This window comes from Netta rufina, assembly GCF_964035555.1.
Source record: "Netta rufina genome assembly, chromosome: 15".
Classification (NCBI taxonomy): domain Eukaryota; kingdom Metazoa; phylum Chordata; class Aves; order Anseriformes; family Anatidae; genus Netta; species Netta rufina.
In genome coordinates this window covers 2,607,321-2,619,518 of record NC_140138.1, presented here as the reverse complement: position 1 = coordinate 2,619,518, position 12,198 = coordinate 2,607,321, and the positions used below count along the sequence as shown (strand labels likewise).

The 12,198-nt window shown below is 34.2% G+C and overlaps 1 protein-coding gene across 1 annotated transcript in view; it reads right to left on the bottom strand.

The window, feature by feature from the left end:
• The window catches only part of USP7 (ubiquitin specific peptidase 7), a 71,582-nt gene that overhangs the window by 4,302 nt on the left and 55,082 nt on the right, over positions 1-12,198 (bottom strand). Inside the window, exons 16-29 of the mRNA XM_084296201.1 lie at positions 11,723-11,857; positions 11,447-11,548; positions 10,689-10,794; positions 10,209-10,301; positions 9,178-9,245; positions 7,140-7,240; positions 5,604-5,757; positions 4,840-4,907; positions 3,531-3,639; positions 3,362-3,439; positions 2,978-3,078; positions 2,367-2,466; positions 1,397-1,516; positions 43-114 (exon numbers count right to left, since the gene is read on the bottom strand). Of these exons, the coding sequence (XP_084152327.1) occupies positions 43-114; positions 1,397-1,516; positions 2,367-2,466; positions 2,978-3,078; positions 3,362-3,439; positions 3,531-3,639; positions 4,840-4,907; positions 5,604-5,757; positions 7,140-7,240; positions 9,178-9,245; positions 10,209-10,301; positions 10,689-10,794; positions 11,447-11,548; positions 11,723-11,857 (1,407 nt within the window). The remainder of the gene's footprint in view (positions 1-42; positions 115-1,396; positions 1,517-2,366; positions 2,467-2,977; positions 3,079-3,361; positions 3,440-3,530; positions 3,640-4,839; positions 4,908-5,603; positions 5,758-7,139; positions 7,241-9,177; positions 9,246-10,208; positions 10,302-10,688; positions 10,795-11,446; positions 11,549-11,722; positions 11,858-12,198) is intronic.

The window sequence follows — 12,198 nt, the reverse complement described above, 5'->3', positions numbered from 1 at the left end:
AGTCTGCCTTCAGCAATAAAACTTCTTCCAACTTGCAATTACCTTTTCAAATTCTTTTTCTTGTATGTCCAGCATTGTCTGAATCCGCTTCATAACTTCTCTGAAGTGTTCACCCTAATGATTACAAGATTTTTAACATCAAAAAACAAAAGGGGTACTGTAAACATGTCCTACTTCAAGCTACATCAGAATACATTGCATATCTTAATCTCTCAGTTATTACCAAAATTACTGAAGTGTCAACACTACTACAATAGAGTACATACAATGTACAACTTTCTATAAACTCGGCATCTGCGAGTCTTATCAATTCATCTTCATGCAATCTATCCCATAAATTGACTTGCTCAATATATACAAATCAGGTTAAAGTTAAGAAACAAAGTTAGAAAATTAGCAGCAAAATAGGGATTTAAAGAATGTACGTATTATTATTTTTAAGTGATCTTTCCTAAGCATATTGCTTCTTCAAACCTCTACAGCTGTGATGCTTCCCCTCAACTAGTAAATTTTATAGTATTTTTCTGCATGTTGTGTATATAAGCTGCTTGAAATATAATACCAGACAGTGTTAACTTAAAGATCAATAGAGCTATCTTAGGGAAATGCAGTCTCCACCAAAAATTAACACAAAGATTTTACTCTACATTGGTCAAAAATATGGAAATATGGTAAAATGACACAAAGATTCAGAGATTCATTTCTCACTCCAAAACTTTTATGAAACTATGTAATTTTCATATAAACTAGCAAACAAAAACCAGAAAAATTATTTAAAAGCACAAGTGCTAACTGCCTTCACAAAAACACTTTCCTATTGAAAGAAATAGTGTGACACTTGGTTAGAGTAGCAACACATAAAAATTTAATATAAATTAAACTTTCAAAATTAGCTTTCATTCTTATATTAACTTCCAGCTCTGGAAGATAAAGCATACCAAATTATTAAAGTTATGAAATAAATTATAAAACGCAGTCATCTTAGAAAATGTTCAAGAAAGCAACCTCACTAATTTGTCATAATCATTTGTCTCAATAAGAAGCCGAACAACATTGGCTTCACCACTTCTGCCACTAAGTTTACATCGGAATTGCTAACACAGTATTAGAAATCAGATTCTACTTTTATTTTAATATTACATATACAGCATGTCAATCACCAGCTTGATGTTCACGACCTAAAAAGGCTCACTGAAACACTGAACAATCTGAGGAGAATCAAAGGAGAATCAAGACAGTAAGGGATTTAACCACAAAAATGCATGTATGAGGCAGAACTTTTTTTTCCCCCCCTTTTTTTAAACAGGAACAATTTTTACTAACTCTATTTCTTTTACAGTATTTTAAGAAACATCAGAAAGATTATCGCATAAGGAGAAAAGGGAGGCATATGTACCTGGTGTATCCTCAGCAAGAATGGAATTCCAAATGTCCCAAAAACCTCTTTGTGGAAATGTGCCACTGTGATTAGCATCTCATTTTCTTTATCTATATCTACCTGGTCCAGAGGAATTTCCTAGATACAGACATAAAATTAAGACTGCAATCAGCTAAAGATTCCACTAAAAAACCCAACATATTAAGTAACTAAATGCACAATTAATGTATTGTTACTGATGCAAAACAAGTTTATTTAAAAACAATTAAAGACAGACCTTTTTTTGACAGTGTCATCTCCCCACCCCCATTCATCTCTGTCACAACAACACTCGAGCTTCCCCTATTCAGTAAAATACTCTCTTGGCTTTCCTGGATGGCTTTTTTGACATGAAATCTTCCATCATCTGTAGTTATAAAAATATTACAGACCTTCTCTTGTCATCTTTTCATGACAGCTTTACATTGGAAGCTTACTATTCTTTTTTTCTTTTTTTCTTTTATTTTTTTTATCTTTGAGGCAAGTTAACAGATTTGCAAGATGAAATGTTTAGAAAAATCACACTAAGTAACAAGATTTGACTTCAGAAGCTCTAACTTAAAAAGAAAAGGAAGCAGTCTTCTAGGATACGATTCTGCATATCAATGTGGGTTCCAAGCATGAAAATTTGCATGATGAGTCCCCATACAAATCTTGGAATTAATTATTGCTAAGAAGGCAAATGTTCTCAAGACAGGCCCTTGCCAATTGTTCATGTTTTGTTATATAAACATATGTAAAGATTGAAAGAATGGAACCATTACAGGGCAGGAGATGGAACAGAGATTTTAGAAGGATCATTTTTAAAATATATATGTATAATCACGTATTCTTGCTTGCTGCAAGTTATCACAGTATTTGAAAAACAGAATCTAGGATAAGACAATAACCACTTGAGATAATTTCTTCTTTCAAAGTTTTAAAGTTTCTTAAAGAAAGTAGTATTTACCTCTATTCGAAACGTTCGACTTGTTGCAGGTGACAAACACTCTAACAGCTCGTCTTCCTGATGGACACCAATTATTTTGTAACTTACAATTTCTAGCAGCCTTAAAAACACATGAACAGAAAAAAAACATTAAAAGGGGAGGGATGAAGGGTGGTGAGGAAAAGACAAAAAACAATGCAACATTAGTTTCTCAAACCTTAAGAAGAATTAGTATAGTCAGAACGTAAACAGATACTAGGATTGAATTTTCAATTTTAGCAGTGCAAGGGTTTTATTAATTTTTAAGCTCTCTTTAAATGATCTCACTTTTCTCTCCTGAAAAGTGAACAGCATGAATTGGAAACAATTATTAAATTGTGAATTAATAGTCGAGATTGATGAATCTTAAGCATCTCAAGAATTTATTTTTTATTTCATGAACTTACATAGCTATGTAAGATTCCTATTTGTATTTAATAATAATTCTCTTAAATGGGACTCCTGAATCTTTTAATTTTTTAACACAATATTAGACTTCATTACATAATAATAGTTTTCACAGTATTTTAAGTTCTATGGATACTTTTCTACATACAATCACATAGAGGAAATACAAAATCTTCCAGCTTTACCTTAATTTCCCTGAACCTTTTTCAGAGAGTTCTACAACTTTTTTACATTCTTCTAACAGGTCCCGCACACACCCATGCTTATCTGGATATACTGTTATTTCCTAGGTGGTATTTAGAACAGAAAAGTGATTAGAAAACCTGAAAGTGTAAACAACCATATTAAAGCACAGAAAACACTGGATTTTTCATCAGAAATCCATATTTAAAACGTAAAAGTTACTGAAGTGAACAACTGCTTCAATTTTATTTTATTTTTTGTTAAGAACTGGCATTGTTTTCTATAAGGTGCATCTCTGTTCTAACTTGGTGTTCTTCAGAGGCAGCAGAATGTACGAACATTCTTCTACAAAGAAATTATAACAAACAACAGCCAACCTCACTCACCTCTTCCCTAAACTGGCTATTTAGCCATATGCATTTAAAACTTCTTCTGTTTTCAAAGTCAGTTATTTTCATTTTGAGCTTAAAGAAGAAAAGAGAAACACTTTAGGCATACTTTGTACAGGGCAATTTTTTATTATTATTCACACTAACAAAAACAAAAAACTCTTACCTGTTGATAGTAAAGTTTTTTAGGTTGCCTAGGCTTGAAGAACTGCAGAAGATCTCTTAAAGTACCTTCATAATTATGCCTAAGAGGATTGCCAGGGCCATCCCTATAACTACAGAAGAAAAAAAGAAAAACAAACATCTCTTTACAATCCATTGCTGCTCAGTAAATCAAAGTACCAAGAACTTTTTTATTCCTGGCTACTAGTTTCACGTAATTGCTAGTACAGGCTAAGCAGCATTATATCCAATGCTTTACTGATTTTTAGAAACAGGCAAGCACAGGACAACAGAAATACTATTGCTGTACATGTTAACTCACTTGGATGTTTAAGAGTTCACCTTTAATCCTGCAGAGTGGCAGACCTACATTCCTCTGAAACTACTAGTATAGCAGCACTGAAGTCACCTGATTTAGATTGTGAAAGGTTAATTTGTGGGGCCATATGACACAGCAAAATCCCAGAGTGACCGAAGCCCAGTAAACTACAGAGCTATCCATACTGATACAGGCTCCTTGATGAGGAAGGGAGAGACCTGAAGGTTAACGATTCAAGAGCACTCTACATTTACATACATACAAAAAGTTTATACAATCTGTGTGCACGTTATTCCTGCAGAATATACCTATAGCTACTAGTATGCTGTTTTCTGCTGCAGTTGCAGTTTTCTATAGATTCAAATCCAGTTTTACACAACTGTGCCCAAAACCACCACTTCAAACAGAAACAACCCTTTTAGCAGCTCTATGGGATCACTGTCATTGTACAGGGTCTGGACAGGATGAAGTTATCTTTCCTTATTTGCAGACTTCCAGGAAATAAATAGTAAAAATAAAAGTCAGAAACAAGTAGCTCCTGCATTTAAAGCTTTAACAGCAGCAAAAATCCTGCTTTCACGTATGCACTTATTTCTGGCGTCCTCCATTCTAGAATCTGCATATTCTGAAATAGCACTTCCATTAGTTTAATAAACTTGACCCATACCATAAAGGCTCTGAAACAATTAATAATTTCAGAAATTTTAATTAAACAACAATTCTTTAAAATGCCTTTTTTTTTTTTTTTTTAATTGTACTTACTACAATTCTTATAAAAGGAACAATTCATGGGGTCTCTAGAGCCAACCACTGTAATAGTTAGTGAATTGTCTATGAAACTTGCTGCGTGTGCCGGAATGTTAACATTATAACGATAAAAAATTAGTTTACAACATGGAAAAGCTACAAATTAACTGAAACCTACTTATTTTGGGGCTAAGTATTTTAAATAATACTTTAGACGCAGAACACCAAACTAGAAAATTTGTCTTACCCTTGAGACTTGAAAAACTGTAATAACATTGGATCCGTATTAAGTCTTTGTGCAACTGTCTTTGCAACCTGCAAACAAAAATTTGTTTAAGTTCTGTGTTTTTTCAGACAGTTGTGGCACTGCTCTACAGTCATACAACCACAGAATGCTTAAGGTTGGAAGGTCATTTTCTAGAGGTCATTTGGTCCAACCCCAATCATTCATTATTCTACTTCAAAAATGTCATGCTAGAAAAATAATGGGAGACACCCACTATGTCTACTCCAAGAAAAGAAGAAACTACTATTGCTAGCTTCTGAACAAGTGACCCAGAGTAAGAAAGAAAGGGAATGGGAGGGGAACATGTCTCTAATTACAATAAATCACTGTCACCAAAGGGCCACAACAATAGCTGTACTCCTCTTGTTTTTCATTATAATATTTTTTAGGAAACCTGTATTCTTTGTTCTTTGAAGATTTTCACTGTTCTTTAATTCACTCAAAGGAAATTTGCTTGCTGTGTTATATCACCATGTTGTTCCCATCAATATTTTCATGCCACAGCATGAACTCCAATTAATAAAATAATATTTTTTTTTTTTTTAAGTATTTTCTTCTCAGAAGCATTAGTGGTTTTCTTATATTTTTTTTCTTACCATAATGCAAGAAGTGTACAAGAATGTATCTACTCTTCCCTAAAAATATTTATAACATGCTTTTGAACTAATGCAGAAGTCACTTCCAGCACAAGGAAATAAATGCAAAGAAACAAATAGGGTACGTGCCTGAAAGTAGTTCATTCTATTGGATAAAGTAACTACAAAGCCAGGGTCATTGGGGATGGTTTTATCACAGAAAATGACATCCACTCGATGATAGAGGTCTCTGAAGTATTCCTTAGCTGTTGGTAGTTCGCTGTTATCATTTTCTGGATCGTCCCTACAAGAGCAGACAAATGATAACACCATTACACATTACATTGTTATAGATACACGTAGCTAGGGCTCTTAAACAGGTTCTACAGTAAATCAGTGACAGTTGAGAAATACAGAAATAAAGTTAAGAAACCTTTTTAAGGAGCCACCACTTGTACACAGTATAATTAATACAGTCAGTAGTGACTCACACCCTTGAGTATTTCTGTGCGGTGCACGAGTCAATGCACTTGCACACCGTGCTCTCTCATTTGGCAATCTGGCAATAGACACTTCCACTCATTTCACAGCAGCATTCTAACAACGCTCTTCCCTCCCTCTCCACCCTGGCACATTAGTGTGTGTCTTTATTAATGCTGCCAAAACTTTCTGTATACCCCTGTATCAATTGCTTTGCACAGAGGCCAGATGTACAACAGCACTTCTTGAACCACAGAAGCAAAACAACCTGCACAGATGCTGGTTTGGGTCACTACTGACCGGTACCCCTATCTTCTCAGCAGAGAAATAGCACCAGGGTACAAGCTGTGCACTTACCCAAAAGTCAGCAGCCAGCCAAAGGTGCATAACACCAACTGGGTCAACAGGGAATGCGAGTTCCAAGGCATGACATGAGAAATACATTCATCTCACATAATCTGGGGTAAGAGTGCTGAAGATAGACTAGCTGGCTTCCACCCACTGTCAGCCCATGGAGAGAAACAGAGCAACACAGTTGGGTGTGACCATCAGGAGTGAGAGCATTGAAATGCTGATTTATAGCCCTGACAAGCTTAGGAAAGATCCCTTTAATGTATAAAGAAGCAGGAGTTCTCCTGTTGCCTTAGAGAAAACTCCAGTCGAAGCACCAGTACACCCAAGAGTTGCATACACTCAGGCAAACTGGGAGCATCTCATCACCGCAGACCAATATGGAACTTAAAGTGAGCATGAATAAAAGGAAAAATGGAGAGGAGTTCAGTTCTAAGTTGAAAGGAGCTCCAAGTCAAGAGCCTTGTACAGCACTGGTGGTACAGAACCCAAGGTCTGAAATTCTGGTAGGCTCTTCACTGTTTGGGTTACAGTGGCTCCAAGTAAAAAGCTGCAGAACGCAGAAGTAATGCTGAACCACACTCTTTGGTAATAGTGAGACGTATTTCAGTATTTATGAGCATTAGTTTTCTAAACTAGGATGAATTTCCTTAAATTATGTAAAGTTATAATTAAAAAGCTACTGATATTTTTTAAATTTCCCCTTTGAATGAACAAGTGAGAACTGCTGAGAATGTCTACTGCTGGAAAACTATACTTTTCTCCTGTTAGAGCACTAAATTAAAGGAAGTTCTGTTTTCAAAGTGAACCAGGTGATTTAATTGCAATCATAAGCCTGCCCCTTAAAATACATACTTCTGAAACACTATGATGTCACCATCCATGAGTTCATCAAGGGCTTTATCAAGAGATACATCATAGTCTTGAATCCTTTCTGTTAAATTGGGTTTAACTTCCTGCAACAAAAAAACAAAAATTGTTTATCACACAGAATGAACAAGAGACAAAAACAAAAGTCACAATAGTAAACGTAATCAGACAAGATAAAAGTTATCTTCTTTCAACTGAAAGAAGTGTGCGTGTATACTTTTTTTTTTTTTTTTTTTTATTAAATGCAATCTTAGGTAAGGTTCACATCCACCTCATTATTATGGATGAAAATGCTTATTTTACCAATACTTTACCTTAGGATTCTCACTCAAGTTATCTTAAAGTATTTTATCATTCAGTATTATTATACCACTGAAATTTTGTAAATTTCAGATTAATTTTCTACTCATGCAGCTTCCAGAAAGATTGGAGAATACTAAGTATGCTTACTAATTTTAATAATACAGTATTTTTGTAAAGGAACACACACAAAAAAGACAACAAAGCCCAAACAAATGTTTATAATATAAAATTATATATATACATATTATTTTTACTTGTAGGATAACCTCCTGAGATAAAAGCACCTGCCTATAACTAGAAACAAATGCAACCCTGACCAGTAAAGGAGTAAAAACGTTTTACGTATTGTAAGGTGCATGTGATTTTTGAAAAGAAATACATACAGCAGTACCTGACAGGTCTGCTTTATAGCATGGAACTGCATGTGTGCCCCTGGAACCACCAGAGAGAACAGCAGGACAGCTAACAAAACAAAAAAACAGTTCCTTGTTCTTACTATAATAAGAACTTTGCCTTGGCAAGATCTGTACCTTCGGTACTCATTAAATACAGCAGTTGCAAAGATTTGTTAACATATTTCTATTACAGAAATAGTAAAGTATTTTGTCTGCTGACTTTGAACTTGTGGAAGGAAGGAAGAAGATGCAACATTTTCTCAACTCATCCGTCTAAGAGGGGCACTGAAAATACAACGGCCAATAATGTTGGCATCATAGCTCCTCTAACACTGAGATTTGGAGGATATGCACAGATTTAGTATTAGCAAAGTTGTACATGTAGGAGTTTGTGTAGAGATTTTTTTTTGTTGTGGTTTTTAAAGCCTCAGACTTCTAGTTTTCTAATTTTAAATCTGTTCCAAAGTTCACTATCTGCTGATACTCTCTTGCAGCACTGTAGACCCCAAAACTACTAGTTAGAGTACTTATGACTTATAAATTATTGCTGTTTTTTTTTTTAACCAATAAAACTTTTTTTTCCCCACCCTCTAGCTACAGAATGTAACGGACAAAAATGGTAAATCATAATACTTTACCACTTTACTTGATCAAGTCAAAATATTCATCCCTTCAGTTCTCAGGAAAAATGTATTGGTTTGACAGAACCTTGTTAACAGATTCGTGCCTCACAGTGTATTATAACATACGTGTACATTATTAGTCACTTTTATGCACCTTTTAAATATTGAGCTTCAATTTTCAAGTAGTGTTTCACCATTTGGTTTCTTTTAGATTGACTGGTTTCTTTTAAAGAGTTGGGAGCACTAGTAATGTACTTAAGTATATAAGATAACACAGTGAAACAGATGTACAACATCAAAAGTTCAGAAATGTGCATTTTGATTCATGGAATAATTTTCATTTCATCCTACTATAAGCAGAGATAACTTCCAGTTTAGAGCAGTTTGCTCAAGGCCTCATTCCTTCAGGTGCTGGAAATGTCCCAGATTGCAACTCCACAGACTCTCCTGATGCAAGTGTTCCCTTCTGTGTGAATGACTGGATTTATGAGTGACAGAACTGTGTCTGTGTTGTACATGAAAACGTTAGGTCACAACTGCCATGCTAAGCTTTGCATCTCAACCTACTTGGTTATTTCTTTGTTATTATCCACAATTTAGAACATTATCAAACAGTGGTCCATCCTTAAGAAAAAGACCCCAAAATTTGCTACTGGTACAGCAATAATGATTTTTACAATAAACAAGTCTATTGATCCAAACCTCATAGAGGATAAGGTTAGTTTCTTGTGGAAATCCTGCTCTCTCACACATAACTGGAAGCAAGTCACCTAGTGGAAAAGAAAAGGAGTGTGAAATGCATTGCACTGTAACTGCTTGCAAGACCTATCTGTGAAGTAACAGAGAATCTATTTTCTTTTGTTCTGGTTAAATAGTTTTAAAATGCCTTTCTAAGGAATGGAACCTTCTAGGCTAAAGCTGCCCCAGATATTTAATATCTGGGTTAAATATTGAAATTTAACCCAGAGAGAGATTTTAAGGTTTTCTTCCACTTCATCTGAACAACAACAACAAAAAAATGTGCAAGGCCATCCAAGATCAAGGAAATTAAATTACAATATTCCTTCTTCAGAGATGGATTTTTGTTTTTATTTTTTTTGAAATCACATGGATAAAATGCAAAAATATGAAGCACTGTACAAATCAACAGAGTGCGATATTCAAAATGACAAAGTATCTTAACTTGGTGGCCACTTGTTGAATTCTTTAAATGGATCCATATGAAAACCAAGGCTCACAGCTAAATAAACCCAAGCAGCTATTCTCAGGCTACCATTGTGACAATGAGTACAAGAGTACTCAAATTGCATATGACTATTTTAAGAGTGATTGCAAAGGTCCATTCAGCAAAATAACCTGAAATAAAAAAAAAAAAACAAACTGGGGAGCAATATCATATCACAAAACTTTACAGTAAGTCTGAAACAACTTTTTATGTTCAGCAACACCTGAAGAATACTGTTAAACTAAAAAAAAAAAAAAAAAAAAAACTGCCAGCCAATGCTGCGTTAAGGCAAAACTGTCAGCCTTGCAGAAAGTTTGTTTCACTGACAACATGGGAAAGAAAACCGTACCAGAGAACCAGCACTGGTGTTGGAAGAAATCAAAATTCCACTCTGTGGCCTACATTTGACTTCAACAAAACAACTAATTATTAAAAATAAATTAGATATACAATCCATTGTCTCTAAAATTTTTCAATTATAATAATGAATTTGAATTTCAGAACTCACGTATTTTACAGGATATAGGTGTGTAGATATGTCCACAATAATTCAAACTCCGAGTCTTCGGATCATACATTTTCAGGAACAACATTACATCATCTAGAAATTAAGACAAGATTTATTTTTTTTTTCTAAGGAGTATTTGACTATGTTTGGAAATAGTCACCCAAGTACTTTTCTTTAAACAGCAAAGTGTGTCTTTCCTTCATTCATTTAATTAATGCCTTTAAAATATTCTTAAATACTGAATTTATATAAATCCACCTGCATTTATGAAAAATTATTCAGTGATTCTAAAAGCATTTGAAACACACCTTGCACTTAAAGAAGAATCAAAGAAAAAAAAAAGCACAAGACAAACTAATTTCAGCACTGTAGTTTGATGGGTACATCATTGACATCATTGAAAAACACAAGTACACAAGGTTTCTTGACATAATATCCAAAGTATTTTGCATTTACTCGAGTTTTAGCATATATGCTTACGATCTTTATCGAACTTGGGTAATGTTGCTCCAGTAGCAGCCATCTCTGGATCTACTGTTTCCAAAAATATTGTCCATGGATTTTCATTGTCACTGAGCTCAATCATCTATGTAGATGTGGAAGAAGAAAAAAGTCTCTAGAGAATGTAATATAAACTAATATCTGCATTTTCATCAGATAGGAGAACTTTCTGACATACTTTATGAGTGAGATTTTTTTTCTTTTAGCTGCATTAGTGACAGAAAGTTTATGAGAAGAGAAACAATAACAGAAAAAAATTAATGAGTTTTAATGAAGCACAAACGATAGGTTTTACTTAAAATGGACCTATTTCTTTTTCATTTAAAAGTATACCTACAGTCATCTCTGTTATAGCAAGAAAATTACTTCACTCTATAAAAATAGAGGACAGGGAAACCAATCCCTTTCTTGTGGCATTTAAGCACAATGTTTCACATCTTAAGTGATACATTTTGTTAAATCCATTGCTTCTGCCCAAATAATAGACGACTAAAAAGACATTTATGTTTAAAATCTAGGATATAAACCATTATCATGTCTTTTCTTCATGGAAGAATTATGCACCACAATCCCCCTTTCCACCTCAATCAACCCACTATAGCCCAAATCTTCTCAAATATGAAACTTTACCAGACAAAGGCTAAATTAAAACGCTTAAAAATCTGATGTCCCAAAGTTAGGATCTGAAATCCAAGAATCATGGACGACATACATGTTACTTATCAATGAATACTTACTGTTTTATTGCCATCTGCTTCATTATCTAACATTGCAGGTCTTTTCGTTCCATTGCTTCTTGCTTGCATTGGCCATAATCTGATCTGATCCTGTGGAAATCCCTGCAATAAATAAAAGTTGTGACAGGAAACAAAAACGATTAAGATATTTTTATTAAACCAAACAGAACTTCTATTTTAAAAGGTCTGAACTATGACTGCTGCTAATACCTGGAGAAGATAAAAACTAACATATCATAATATACTAAAATAGATAGCCAGCCACAGAAAGCTTACCATTGTTTGAGAGAGGTTTTGAACAAATTCCGTAAGCGTGGAGTTTTTTAATACTTTGAAAACAGTATACTTCACTTTTTCTTCATCGTACATATCATTGCCTTGGTGGCCACAGAACTGATCCTCTGCTACTATCTGAAAAATTACATTTAAAGGTTACTATTTGTATTACTCAGCTCCACAATACAATATTTTCTTTTGATGCTTTCCTATGCAGTGTCATTGACTCTATTGTTGGCATCACATTGCTGACACTATTTGTGTTCTCATGAAGAAAATTTGAAAGCATACACATTACAATGGAATTTAAAAATTGTGAATCAAATCAGTGTAAGTAATCAATGTACAAATCCTGAACAATAAGACACCAGTTGCACTTAGATCCCAATCTTGGAAACATGTACATGTTCTAAAAATTCTAAAAATGTTGGCGCTTAAAAAAAGGTTTATTTTTATTTTGTGCATTACACAGAGGA